Source organism: Panicum hallii, chromosome 2 (genome assembly GCF_002211085.1).
Source record: "Panicum hallii strain FIL2 chromosome 2, PHallii_v3.1, whole genome shotgun sequence".
NCBI lineage: Eukaryota > Viridiplantae > Streptophyta > Magnoliopsida > Poales > Poaceae > Panicum > Panicum hallii.
In genome coordinates this window covers 46,686,730-46,701,448 of record NC_038043.1, presented here as the reverse complement: position 1 = coordinate 46,701,448, position 14,719 = coordinate 46,686,730, and the positions used below count along the sequence as shown (strand labels likewise).

Below are 14,719 nucleotides of genomic sequence, written 5' to 3'. Positions count from 1 at the left end.
TAAAGTTATTGCTTTTTTACATTTCGTGCGCGTATTCAAGATTCCAGTTTTTTTTTTGGAAAATTATCTTCAGAGGCTGGCTACCTGTGTGCAATGGTAAACTAAGATAATCTTGCCAATGATGCTGTGAAAGGGTCAATGAGCTCCTTTTCCTTTTCAATTTATGGAGCCTGCAGCTGTACTGACATGGCACGAAACAATCTTAAAAAAATCGCAGGGAATATAATTGGCATGGAAAAAATATCATCTTGATCTTACAAACAAGTACAGTTCAAATCTACCACCCATATAAGCCAATGCAAATAGTAAGAATGGAGAAATAAACACTCTGTTCTACATCGTGTTGTCCTCTGCAGGGTCTACTTCATAGTTGCATGAAAGCAATTGCATTCAATTTTATGTTAAGTATTTCCATATTTTCCATCTGAGCAAGTGCAACATGTAATGACACTACAAAGTAAAATCTCACTCTCATATTTTATAGTTCTCACAGTCTCGCAAATTAATTCGTGTGGTTCACACAATCACATGAGAATGAGTTAAACATTAGAATGACATGTTTACTAGTAGGTCACAATACTTTGTTTCGGGCAAGTCCATAGGTGAATTCATGCCTATGTCCTCGCCTGTCAGCTAAAATTGTCATTCCTATGCGCAATGATAAACTAAAGTTCTGTTTGGATCCGGCAGGGCTAAAGTTTAGCTCTATCACATTGAATATTTAATTACTAATTAAAAGTATTAAATATAGACTAATAACAAAATTAAATGATACAGTAAACATATGCTAATTAGATTTAATAGATTCGTTTCGCAAAATAGCATATAGGTTATGCAATTAATTTTATAATTAGCTCATGTTTAATTCTCCTAATTGGCAGGGACGAAGCCACATAAAATGCCACCGGATCAGCCGAATTCTTGTTGAAGTTTAACGGGATCCACGGTGAAAAATTGTTGGGTATAAGGGATCTCGTGGAAGTCGTCAAGGTCGGCGGACCCCTATGCCACCACGCGGCTTCGCCCCTACTAATTGGCATCGAAACATATCGAAACATATAATGTGAAAGAGCAAAAGCCCTTGGGATCCAAACAAAGGCTAAGATCATCTTGCCGACAATACTGTGAAAGGGCCAATGAGCTCTTTTTTCCTTTTTCAATTCTTCTAGCCTGTAGCTGCATTGACATGGCACGAGATGGAATTTAGGAAAAAAGATCGCAGGGAATATAATTGGCATGGAAAATGTAGCAGACGTTAGTTGGGTAAATAAATGATTTGAACAGAGTTGATACTACTGCGTTTAAAGTTATTATTTTGTACATTTCGCGCGTGTTCAAAATCCCATTTTTAAAAATAATCACCGGAAAGTTAGCTTCAGAGGCTGTCTGCCTGTGTCCAATTATAAACTAAGATCATCTTGCCAATAATGCTGTGAAAGAGTCAATGAGCTCATTTCCCTTTTCAATTCATGGAGCCTGCAGCTGCACTGACATGGCACGAGACGGAAATTAAAAAAATGCAGGGAATATAATTGGCATGGAAAACGTAGCAGACATTAGCTGGGTAAATAAATGGGCGTGGGAAAATAAAGACGAGTCCTCCACACATTTACCTCGCCGCCAGTACTAGCCTTGGATCCTGCTGTTACCTGGAGAGAAAAATGTGGAGAGCCAACAACGGTTGGGAGGTGAATTTACTTACTGCAAGAATTTACCTACCGCTGTCCGTTGACAAGCCAGACATGCAGGAAAAAATTTACCGCTGGCGAAAGAATCCTAAGGTTATTTACTTTGCATGCGTACGTGCTTCGCCGCTTGACTTCACAGCCTCGCATTTATCTCTGTTTTACTTTTTTTTTCACTGGAAAATGCAGGGGTGTGCACACCGAGTTTCAGTGCCCAACGTGTTGCCATCACCCTGGCCATCTACATCTATAATTCATTCCATTTTGCCAGGTGCTATTGTCTGGGCCCACATTCTAGTGACAGGGTCTAGTGCCTAACCAGGGCCCAAAATTAACCATCATATCTGGAAAAAAGGTATCTTTCTCGGGGTTAGTATCAGCTAGCCGGGACAATTTTTAACACTCGTGAAAAAATAGTGGGTAGGTTTGGAGACATTCCTTGTGCTGCTGACAACAGATTCTACTGCAGGTTAAAAACTGAAGACGCAGCCATGCAGGAGTAACAGAAGGGCTCGGAAAGCCCTAATCCCTCGCGTCATCCTGGGATAAAGTGCTCGGGTGACCTGTTCCTGAGGCAACAACACTGACCGTAACTGCAAGTAACAACCCATGTGAGCCGTGAGGTGGCTTTTCCAGTTCCTCAGCTTCCTCTCCCCCTTCTTCAGGGCATCATCACAGACTTTTCCCATCATAATCTTCTACAGACAAAGGCCATGCTAGCTGAACTGAACTGAACTTTGCTGTAGTAACTGCAAGAGCTTCTATCCTGAAAAATAGTGTGCATGCAAAAGGCCCAAAATTAAAATCCATATGGGAGTTTTCAGCTTTCATCAGGATAAGACACTTGGAGTGTTTGCTACCTGAACTGTGGGTCTGGCAGTCAATGTATGTGTATATGGCTGAACTGTTCTACTACTTGTGAGCTAGATGTGCACTGACTGACCAATGTAGCACAAGACAAAAGACCCTGAGAGGAAAACTTGTTGCCTGGCCTTTTTCCCTGTCATGATCCATCGGCTGCATGTTCTTGAAACTTGGGAGCTTGGATTCTTCTCAGATTTTCAGTGGTGTCTCGGCTGTGAAGATGTGATACAACAGTTCATTTTACAGAGGTAGTAAAAGAATAAAAAAAGCTTCGGATGAGATTGACAGAGCTCAAACGATCTGTTTAATTGGTGTTTATAGGCAGAGAGTAGAGGGACAGACCGGGTAATTATGCGTCCAGAGAGGCTGTTACCCTGCAAAGATCGATGGAAATTGAGCGAGAGGAACAGAAAAATCATGTCGTGTCCTGATCAATGGAAGATTCGCTCTGTCTGTTCTCTCTCTTGCATTCGGACAAACACAAGCAAAAGTACGCTCACCATCAGAGCCATTTTCTTTTGCCGAATTGATTTGATGGGCAGGGTATCTAATCCGTCCACTGCCGAGAGCATTCAGTAAAGTAAGTTCGAAACAATTCAAACTTGTCACAGGATTATCACACAATTAACAATTCTGTGGTGTCTTGTGGTAGAAATGGTGGATCTACCCGAATTAATTAGCAGTTTGTCACCGTGCTCATGGCTTCATGTGCGCTGGTTTTTCCATATCCACCGAATTATGATCGACAATTAATGGCTGAATTTCCGAATTCTTTGCAGATTCAGCACCAAGCAAAACTGAGGCTATGATAAATAATTCAGGTAGGCATCATAATTAGCAGGATCAGTGTGAATTTTTCTTACAAGTTTGCTTTTCTTTGAACTGCTTCCATTCAGTAACAGAAATATCTTCATCTCTAGAGCTACAAATTCTCCTCACGCAAACACAACTAAAAAGGAAGAAAAATAAAAACACGCAGAAAAATAGCACGTTATTTATACCGCGACTTATAATTTATACCATGGCCGTGGGTACCAGTAACCCAAGGGGCAAAAAAGAAGAAGAAGAAGAAAAGCCAAGAACTCGGAAGAATTCTCCAAGAAATCGACCAAGCCTGGGAGCCGGTGGTGAATTGCGGCCAGATCGCAGCATCACGACACCCGGATCCGCTTCTTGGGCGGCAGCGACCGGAAGACGGTGGAGAGGTCGCGCGGGACGGCGACGAACACCCGCGCGGGCGAGGGCAGCGGCGGCTTCCGCTTCACCGGCATCCGCGGCGCCGGCGGCTTCCGCGGGGCCGGCGGGCACACCGCGGCCGGCCGCAGCCTGCTCTCCTCCGACGTCGGCGTCGACGGCTCACGATCCTCCTCCTCCTCCTCCTCAGCCGCCGCCTTCGCGCCGTCCCCAGCCGGCGCCGGCGCCGGGGCCGACGGAGACGCTGAGGCCGAGGTGCACGGCGGGGGCGGCAAAGGCGCCGTCTTGATGGGCGGCAGCGCCGGGAGAGCCTCGTCGGCGGGAGACGCCATTACTGCCCCCCTCCCCTCGCTCCAATTACCGACGACGACCTCCCGCGGCAAATTGGGATCGAATTCTCCTCGCCCCTGGAGGAGGGGGTGCAATTGCAAGAAGCCAAGAACAAGAGGTGGGTAGAGAGAGAGAATAAGGTTGGGGGCGGTAGCGCGAAGGCTGTTAAATAGCGGCGCCCTTCGAGAGAGAGAGAGAGAGAGAGAGAGAGAGAGGCGCGACGGGAAGGGAAGGGGATTACGAGGGGTGTAATGGTAACTGCTGGGCTTTAACCAGGAATTATTAATTGCTGACAGGCGGTAATGCTGTTTACATGGGTAATAAACCTCGCAGAAAATTCTACTTAAAAGAATCTTTCAAAAAAAATTCTACTTACAAGCAGGTTGAGGCGAGCGAGTCGCTGTGTATTCTACATGCGCATCCCTCCCCAACTTGCTGATACTAGGATATAGTAGGCGTCCGCCTATCTTTCTGTGCACCGAAGAAGCTCGGGTAATCATGGTCCCAACCAGCTCTGCCTCTAGAAAATTTTTACCACTTGGTAGGAGTAGGAGCTCCCTGAGATACTCCTAGTCCTTTGTTATGCACGTCCCCCTACCACCTGTAACTTAAAACTCTGGCGCAAGGGATGGTTTGCAGGAGATCTATTTTTTATACCGAGATTATGCTGCGCACTATGTCCTATGGCTGAAATTGAATATAGAAAAAAAACAATCCGGCACAACACACACAACTGACATGTGGGTCAGTGAGCACAACACATACGACTAGCCTATAAGAATGTCAGGAAAAAAAAAAGAATCTCGAAGCGATTTTTCGTATTGCAATTTGCAAATAGGGCCTGATAACAATGCATTTGTACTAACTAGAGACAGAAGTCCAGAACACTGCGGTGAGAAAAAGAAAGGGCGACATGATTGTGCAGGGGGCTAGAGGAGCTAATTAGTTGCCTCAGCCTCAGCATGCATGTAATTAGCTCCTTCCAGCAGGTACGTTACAAAAAGCTGGCCGGGGGAAGCATGCCTCTGCATGATGGAAGGCCGGCTTGTGCTCTCTGCCCATCGATCAGACGGCAACTTGCAAGAGCTAGCGCACTGCCCAGCAGCAGCAGCCAGCAGCTGGGCGAGCGGCGGAGCGCAGCGCCGAGCAGTTTTGTTACAGTGGCGTGGCCAGCAATCCGGAGGCGCCGGGCTAGAGAACAAGGAGGAAACGAACAACGGGGGGGGTGGCTTTTTGCTGCGCTTCTAGTTCTGAGAACCTGAAGCTCTCAGCTGCTGCAGTCGTCAGTCGCGCGGCGGTCGGCGGCACCCACCACCACTTTCCCTGGTCTGGCTGGGTGGCCTCACCCACAGTCACAGCGCTGTCCATGCCCATGGTCATGGTGATGGTGCGGCCGGCCGTGCACACGGTCCCTGTGGACCAGCGCCGGGCTGCATGGCCAGGTTTCCGCGGGACTTCCTCGCGAGGAAACTTTTGGGTCATCGGCATGCCATGGAGCAAATTGGCGCTAGTTTTTTTTTTCGGTTAGGGTATTTTTGTAATTTTCTATAGATTTTCAGAGAAAGCATGCGGGCATCAATTGTCCTGCTGCATGTGCAAGTTAAATAATGTTTTTCTCAAATGAGGGTTTACCATTATGTACCGTACCCCTCGGGAGAATGAATCGTATACCATTTTGATCCTGAAGAGCTAGAGGGTGAACAATGCCCGAACACGTTGTGAGACCAACTGAGGAAGGACGCTGAGGGCAAACCAAAGGAAGTTATGAACTCGATGGTGAACAATCAAAACTACATTGTGAGATCGATGCAGGGAGGACAACAAGGCCAGACCATGCATGCCAGTTATGATCCATGCCACTGACAAAAAGGCGCGCGACACGCCTTGGGCGGTTGGGCCAATGCATTTTTAAGAAAAAAAATGCGCGGGAGTCTCTTTCGATTTGCACTAACATTTAAATAGCTGCAGAACTATACATGGAAGAAACTTAATTTTTCATTTGCAACCGGCGTTATACCACAACCAACAGAAAAAAGCAACTGATAGAATCATGGGAAACTTACATTGCGTACAAGAAACAGCAATGACGCTTCATTTTCACTATTGATGGTGCCTCGACGAAGCCAGTGCAGTCTGCCCCCTTTCTTGTTGGGTATTTTCAAGTGTGTATGTGTGTGGCGGTGAAGATAAAAGTAGCCTTCAATTGTGGAAGAATTACCGAGGCTGCCACTGGCTTGCAGGGGAAGAACCGCAGCGGGTCCGGATCAGTGGAAGAAGAGAGAAGAGACGACCAGATCTCGCCTCCCGCCCCCACCGGATCACAAAGGTGGCTGGCACCAAGAAAAGCTGGTGCCGCCAGCCCACGTGGGTCCTGTTGGGTTGGAAGGGTTTAGCCCCCCTAATCCCCTGTTTTTTTTACCACTTTATTCCCATCCAAGATTAACTGGCTTGCACATTCTTTACATTGCAGCCATGAGGATTGCCAGTGCAAAATCTTTCCTTTGTCATCCTGCAGAAAATTTTTAACTCTTCTCGCGGATAATTCTACTGGAGTAGCTAGCTGAAGAAAGCATGCATGCATGTCACATTGTCTGTTTCTACTAGTGGAGCTCAAACTATTATTGGTGAGATTATAAATGGGCCTGAAAACATATCCAAGTTGAACAATAATAGTTTGAGCTCTACTGCGGATACAAGTGCAGTAGCATGTATACTAAGGATATGCATTGTTTTCGTATGTGCAGTGTGTGTGTACACACACACGACGAATCTAAAATGCAACAAGGTGCATTCTCTATGCAAAATGCATCTACCCTGCAATTCCAACCGAGAGACTACATCGATTACAACACCAATTGCAACTGGATGGAACTGATTGCAACTGGACGTGAACTAGTTGCAACTTAGACCGACCCGGTCGCAACTTAGACCGATCCGGTTGCAATTCAAATCAATCCGATTGCAATTGGATACAATCCAGTTGCAACTAGAATTGTCACAATTGCAACTGAGATGATGAGTGCATTCTCTGTGCAAAATGCACATAGTTGCATTATAACAAAACTATACACACATATATATATATATACATATATATATATATATATATATAAACTATGCATGCAATTAATGCAAGTTGATAGATAGCTGCCCACATATAAATCGATGTAACTGAGCTGTGTATGGCCCCATACACGGTTACATACAACAATGCATTTGAAGATATATTCCTGGTCACAAAATATCAAAATATCAGAAAATGTGCATCCATGCTGATCTATACCTACATGAAGTATGAAAACAGCGTGTGTGTGTGGGTACATTTCCAAACAGGAGAGAGAATTAACCCTAAAGTTTACGCCGCCACACACACGGATCTAAACAGATTTGTTAAAAAGATACACACGCGCATGCGGATCTACCAACTTGCGCGCGCCGCCCCGCGTAGTCTACAGCTTCATCCCTACCACCATCTCTGGCGACGACCGAAAAGGCGTACGACTACGAGTCTATGCGAGGAGGGTGAGGTCGGATTGGAAGAAGGATGCGGTGGGGCTTGGAAGCATGCATGCATCGCACGGACGCGCGCGCATCATCATCTCGAGCCGAGCGAGCAAGCGAGCGAGCGGGGAGGCATCTCGCGCGCAAATCGCCATGTGCGCGGGTACGCGATCGCCATGCATGTGGCCCGCGGCCCGCCTGCGCCTTCGCTTCCGAAGCAAGGATCCAGGGATCCGAGGCGCGCTTCGTTTCTAGTACGCCCATGTGGATACGTAGATTATTTTTTTTTCTTTTGATACAAGCTTGGATCGAGAGAAATGCGGTCATAAGTAATCATGAACGGCGCCGCCGATGCGCGCCACGTGGAGCGGCGTGTGGCAGCCCTTGCGCGGTGATCCCGCGGCATGTAGAATCCGACTGCCGGGTGCTGGTTGGAGCGAAGCTAAGCTGCCCTGCTGAGGCAGTTTGGATGTCGAGGCAAAAGCTTTATTTTGAAATCCCGATGCTCGTCTCAGGGACGGCACCTCTGAGCTCGGATTTTTTTTTTTATCATGGCTGCTGCTCGTTGGTCTGTTTAATTTGTGGGCATTGGCAAAACAAGGCGTTACAAATCATGTAAACTGTTTGAGCGTAGTTCAACTGTTAATTTCAAGGTCATCGATCGTCCTGTGTAAATTTCGAAGTTAAACAGTCATGAACTGAGACTTTTTATCCGGATCCACGAAAGCACAAGAGCATCATAGCAGGGACGTGCTCTGGCGTCTGGGCGTCTGGCCGGCAGCTAGCTGCGCCCTGTAGATTTTGCAGGGGGGGGGGCATCTTTCTTTCCCTTCACTGTTGCTCTCGATAGGAGAAACCTAAAAAAGGGTCCAGTGGCCTGTGCCGCGCCGCACACATGCATGGCCTTCGCCGTGCACAGTGGCGCACGCCTTTCATATCTCGCCTCTGGGGTCTGGGCTACCTAGCTAGCTAGCTGGGCGCGCCATCGCAGCACCAGCATGCACGACGCATGATTCGTCGTCTCTCGTTAGCGATACGGCATACGTCGCCACTGGCCAATGATCGATGATGCATGCAATGCAACGGCGGCTTCAATTCATCCGACGTGTTTGCCGGCGCGGCGTACCCCCCCACGGCAGCGCAATTATTGATCGACGGACGCGGCCGGAGGGCGTGGGTCGGGCCGCCCGCCGGCGGCGGGGACCGGCCGCGTCCATCGTCATCCGTCGTCTCGCCGGCCGGGCCGGTGGGAGGAGGAAGAAGACAACCGGATGCGTGGCAGAGGTGGTCGCCGTCGTCGTCAGACAAATGTATTGCGCACGATAGAGATCGAGATGGCCAGATGGGGACGACGACGACGACGGTGGCCTGGCCACTGGCGGCCAGCTGCAGATCGGCTGCGCGCGGAGACAATCGGTGCCAGAGGACCACCAGGGGAAAGGCGAGGCTTGCAGCTACCTGCTCCTCCTTTTCCCCCGGCCTTGCTAGCTAGCTCCCGCAGCACTGTGCTGCCATGCATGCGCGCACGCAGAGCCGCAGCGGCGGTGGCAGCGCGTTCCTGGCCCGCTCCCCCGCGCCGGCCAGCCGGCCGGCCGCGCTCTGCACAGTGACGCGCAGAGCAGGAAGGGATCGGTCGGGGCATCGGGCGATTAGGATCTGCAGCGCGGAAAAGCGAGGGTCTGTCCCGTTAGTGTCAGGCCCCGTCCCCCTGCCATGTGCGACCGCGACGGCGAGAAAGGCGTCGAGCATCGAGGCTCGCGACCGATGGGTGTGGATCCATCTCTCAATTGCCGATCGCGTGCATGGGGAATCGGCGTGGCGATGCAGCGACGACATGCCCGCAGCTAGCTAGCGGCGTCCGGCGCCTGCAAAGCTGCCTGCTGGCAGGCAGCCTGGAGAGCTTGGCTCCTTTTCTCCGGACAGAGCTCGGCAGAAGCCGGTCGATCAGAGCTGAAGCTTCGTTTTGCAGTTAAACTTCCGATTTGCCTTTGTGATTGTGAGTGAGAGCCAGTAGAAATCAACCAGCTTGATCGGTCCGCGCTGCAGTGAAAGGTCGCCGGTACATGTCACTGCCTGGGTGGTGAGCTTCTCCCGGAAGAATTACTGCTTGGAAGGTTGTTTGTTCCGGTGTAGGAGGATCAGCTCACAATGGTCGCCTCTGCAGCGGCAGGCCGGCAGCAGAAAGCTTCCTCGATCCAGCACGGAGTCGGTCAGAGTCGTCCCTCTCGTTTCAGTGGTGAGCGCTTCTCATCTCAATTCTCATGCCTCGCGCCTGTCTCGGAAAGGAAGGAGCAGAACGTTGTCCCTCCTTCCTCCTGCCACGGAACAAGTGCTGGGCCGTCACGTCAGGAGTCGGGCCGGGTTTGCAGGAAGAATTAGGCCTAGGCCCAGCCGGTTGAAAGAGAAGCATACCTGTCTAGGCCTGATTGGGATTACGGCAGAAACCCAACAACCAAACAAAGAGAGAGAGAGGTCTCTGAAGCCCGGCCCAAACAATGGTTGTAAGCCCTGTTCTGCGCGTCTCGCGCCACGAGAGAGAATTACCGACGACACGACACGTGAGATGAAAAAAAAAGGCTAAGCCGTGTACTGAAACTGCTAGGATTAGGAAGACGACTGGCGCAGGAGCGTTACCGTCAGTCAGAGGCAGGGTCGAGGCCAACCACACACAGCGGTTGATCAGATCAGGTCGGTCACTCGAATTTGCAAACGGCTTGGGCACTCTGCGAATTTGCAGAGCTCGAGCTAGCCTTTCTGAACTTTTGGATGGGACTTCGGTTAATTTCTGATCGCTGGACGAAAAGAAACGGAACACCCCAGCAGGCTTGGACGAAGGTCAGCAGCACAAGTGGCCGGCCGGCGTGTGGTGTGGTTCCTTGCCCTACCTAGCTCTAGGACCCAGGCTCAATCTTTCAGTCGGGTGAACAACGCTAGGGAAATATCCTAGCTATACAGTAGCATCTCCAAAGCGCACTAGTACCACGCCAGGCATAAGAGATCGATAAGACTATCCATCCATGTCTACTCCAAGAAATGCCTCATGATGCAGGCCAATATATATATTCCCTAATGACCCAGCTTAACCTAACCTGTGCGTACGGCCCGCCTCTGTTTTATATATCGTGTATACACGCATGAGGGATATGCTTTGGACTTCACACAAGATCATTAAGTGTAGCCCACGTACAATACAACGGCCGTACGTGGCGACCTCCTCCTAGTCAAAGGCTTCGCGCAAAGGGCTCTCTCTCTCTCTCTCTCACCTTATCGTGGAAACAAAATCAAAGAGAAACACAAAGGAGCATCTCCGCTTGCCAGGAGGCTGCAGCAGGCACAAGTGAGGACTTGTCTCTCCACGACTCCTTTCCCGGCAGCGGCAACGAAGCACCGTCACCGCTCTCCTCCATCCCCCGTCCCATGCCCCCGTACTCGCGTGAAAGCTCCTGCTGGTCCGCTCGTACCCCACGCCGGACACCGCCGCGCGCGCCGTGGGCACGACGACGACCAGCTCGGAGCTCGCCGTGCCACTGCCAGTAAGATGCCTGGCTGGCGTGTCGACCAGCCCGGCCGGCAACCTCGTCCACGTCGCTGTCCCAGGGGCCCCACCCGCCACCACCGTCAGACGGGCGGAGGAACGTGTCCGGACGCCTCACCGCCTCGTCAGCGACCTGATCCGCCTCGCGGCAGGAGGACTGGAGGAGGAGGCGTGGGGGTGGGGGCCCGGGGTGCCAGCGAGAGCGGCGGCCAGCTGGTGCGGCTTAACAGTAACGGATAGGGACGGCCTGCTGGCCGGCTTGGCTCGGCGGCTCGGTCTCCCCGAGCCCACAGGAAGACCGGGGCGGCAAACCGCGGGTGGGCGCGGTCCACTGGCCACGCAAAGAGGGACGGGATGCGGACTCGGGGAGGCTCATCCGCTCGGCCACTGGGGGCTCGGATCCTCTGCGCGCCGGCAAAGACCGAGACAGCTCGGGATGGCTACCTGGGATCCATGATTGATTTCGTCTAACGTTGTCACGATGCATTTGCACGCCAGGCACGGGAAAAGGACACGTAAACTCCACAAGAGAAACGCATTGAAGTTCTTTTGCTCAATGGTGCAATGTACACTCGCTCTCCTGTGCATTGCCACCACCAAATGCTATCAATTGCATGGAATAGCTTTTTAGCAGCAATTGTGTGACCATACATGATAAAAAAGCAAATTATTTATCCGTTCAAAAAATATATTAGTTTCTCACAGGAAACTTGAAAAGAGCAGGTGGTTTAGATATTCGAAATTAAGCAGCACAAGGTCATGAATAAATGCTCTAAATTTATAAGCCCACGTAGCAAGTTTGATGGTTCCACCAGCGCATCTAGGGATTAAATTAAGCCCCGGCAAAGTCTAAGACATCCAATGCTTTCGGAGACCACGGGCAACCATATTGAGTAGCTTGGCTCTTACAGGTTCAGTGTGCCTCTTGCAGTTATCACGCTAGACCCCGGATCGAAGCCCAGGGTCGCCGAGCCTTGGGTCCGCCCATGGATGGTGCCAAGGCATATATAGATTTAATTTATGAGCTAAAGGTCCACAAAACTCTATGCGATAGAATCCGATAAAATTAGCTTATTTATTATAACTATTTAAATGTAGTTGTTTGGAGACAATGCCCAACATTCATGCGGGGCTTTAATACTATGTCTATAATGAGATATAGGTCCAATTGTGTTGGTGCAATATATGTAGCATAGTAAAATGGTCTAAGATAGCTTTTCAACTATATATTTCTGATGCATAAAGATCATATACACTATTCCGTAATACTAATATAGGCTTAGATTTTCTCGCAGATATATCAACATGTGTCAACTAACACAATATAATTATTATTGCCGTATGTTATCTCCTAATTTGTGGGTTATAATTGGATTGTGGTAAAGATATAGAAGAGATATGCATACGAAGGTAATACGAATTATTACTTCCTTTCCTTTTTATATGATATATATATACTACCTTCACCACTGATTACTATGATGGGATAAATAGATAGAGATACGGTGCCGGATCACAACCCAATTGGCGTGCATTTGGCATACAATCAATTTTGCCCAACGGCACACCGTGCCTATTTTTGTGCTTCGCTGCAGAGGATCCCGGGCCTTGCGTCCTCCTTCAGCCTACAAAGACCCCGCGCACTCAAGTTGCCTACTGGTCCTTGCTCTTATCCTATCCTTCGTTTCGCTTCTTCTTCTTTCCCCCATCTCTCTCTCTCTCTCTCTCTCTCTCTCAAGTTGTTGAGTTCCTGTCCCTGTTCTTGGACGGACACATATCCAATCCACCCGAGATTTGCTCAATCGCTCTGAGCGCACACTGGCACCGCCCGGGCCGTCTGATCTCGAGGTGCAGGCGACATGTCGACGGCGGTGGCGGAGGTGCGGCCGGCCTACGGGTTCCCCGGATCCGGGAAGAGGAGCGCCGGCGAGCAGGCGGCCGTGCTGGCGGCTGGGAAGAGGACGAGCGACGGGTTCTTCATAGAGGACGACGAGGCGGAGGAGGTGCTGACCGATACCTCGTCGATCGGGGCGCCGTCGCCGTCGGGCTCCTCGATCGGGGAGAACTCCTCGTCGGAGGCCGGCGGAGAGGACGGGGAGGAGGAGGAGGTCGAGAGCAAGCTCAAGGAGGGTGATGCGCTCGGCTGCTTGGACGCCCTCGAGGACTCCTTGCCCATCAAGTGAGTGGATAAAGCTTTCATTTTTATCGTCTTGGCTTGTCCGTGCTTGTTTTACTTCTACAAAACGATTACTTTTCCCGAAAGGGGAATTTTTTTGGAACCTTTGCTACATTGCTAAGCTTGTCTGCGATGTGAAATGGAGTCCTAGATCGCTCGAATGGTGTGAGAAATTGCAATTTATGGATTTCCCCACTTTGTAACAGAGAAAAATAGGAGCTTCGACCCTAAATCGCCTCAGATAGCTCACGGAATTAACTCGAGTTTAATTTGGTGTGATCAGGAAGGGTCTCTCCAGCTTCTACTCCGGCAAGTCCAAGTCGTTCACCAGCCTCGCCGAGGCCACGTCGACGGTGGCGGCGGCCAAGGAGCTGGCCAAGCCAGAGAACCCCTTCAACAAGCGCCGCCGCATCCTGGCCAACTGGTCCCGGCGAGCCTCCTGCAGCTCGCTCGCCACCGCCACCTACCTGCCCCCTCTCCTGGCCCCGGACCACGCCGTCGCCGAGGGGGACGAGGGCGAAGAGGACGACTCCGACGACGACGAGGAGGAATGCGACCAGCTGCCGCACCGCGGCAAGAACGTCCGGGACGCGCCGGCATTGCCGTTGCCTCCCCCTAGGCTCCTCGGTGTTGGCATGCAAAGAAGGAATGGCCTTGGGAGCTTCAGATCTCCTAGGTCCTTCTCACTGTCCGATCTGCAAAATAGCAGGACTGATGGTAGTGATTAGCAGCTGCAAATTTGCTTCCAGCTTTGGCCCCTCTTTGGCCAGTAGAGATGTAGTAGCCACGCTTACTATATAATTCCAGTGTATAAGATCCAAGTCTGTTGTGTTCATCCTGGCTTTCTTTGACCTCAGGAATTGTGTATGAACTGACCTAACCTGGTATCATTAACTAATGATGATCGTGGTGGTTTGCTGCCTTTGATCCATTTGATTAATCAGCTGCTGTGCCATGATTTGCTTGATGAGGTATCCCATGATTGTACTAACCGGTCATCAGGCCATGCCCAATGTTTGTTTGCAGATCGGATAGAATAGCCAATGAGTAAGAATCGAAGTCTGATCTGATCCCAAGAACGAAAGTCACTTTGCACCTAGTTAACTTTGTTTTGAAAAAGCAGCAAATGGATCCATCCATCCCTGTTTCCCTCATCATTCTGCGTGGTGCGTAGATCGACAACAGTGTGAAAAGTTTTTTTTAAAAAAAACCCCTCTGTTTTAACCAAACATGGGGAGAACAGCAACGGGTTGCCACATAAACAAATTGAAATGCGCTACCAAAAGAAAAATGGTGTGAAAGCGAAACTGTTTCGTTTTCTTGGGAAAGTGGTGGGTGAGGTAAAGGGTGGTAAATCACATCTTTCTTGCCACATCGTTTTCACACACAAAACACAGCACCGGGGCGTCGCATGGGGTCGTGACTTCTCCGATT

The 14,719-nt window shown here is 50.1% G+C and overlaps 2 protein-coding genes across 2 annotated transcripts; one reads left to right on the top strand and one right to left on the bottom strand.

Annotated features, from left to right (window-relative positions):
* Positions 1-3,398: 3,398 nt before the first annotated feature.
* Positions 3,399-4,211, bottom strand: LOC112882178 (predicted GPI-anchored protein 58). The gene has a single exon (XM_025947164.1). It carries the CDS (start codon positions 4,073-4,075, stop codon positions 3,701-3,703), a length of 375 nt encoding a protein of 124 aa, XP_025802949.1. The 5' UTR covers positions 4,076-4,211; the 3' UTR covers positions 3,399-3,700.
* An 8,556-nt stretch (positions 4,212-12,767) lies between these two features.
* LOC112883188 lies at positions 12,768-14,225 on the top strand. The gene is made up of 2 exons (XM_025948449.1): positions 12,768-13,288; positions 13,569-14,225. Exons 1-2 carry the CDS (start codon positions 12,969-12,971, stop codon positions 14,011-14,013), a joined length of 765 nt encoding a protein of 254 aa, XP_025804234.1. The 5' UTR covers positions 12,768-12,968; the 3' UTR covers positions 14,014-14,225.
* Positions 14,226-14,719: the final 494 nt, after the last annotated feature.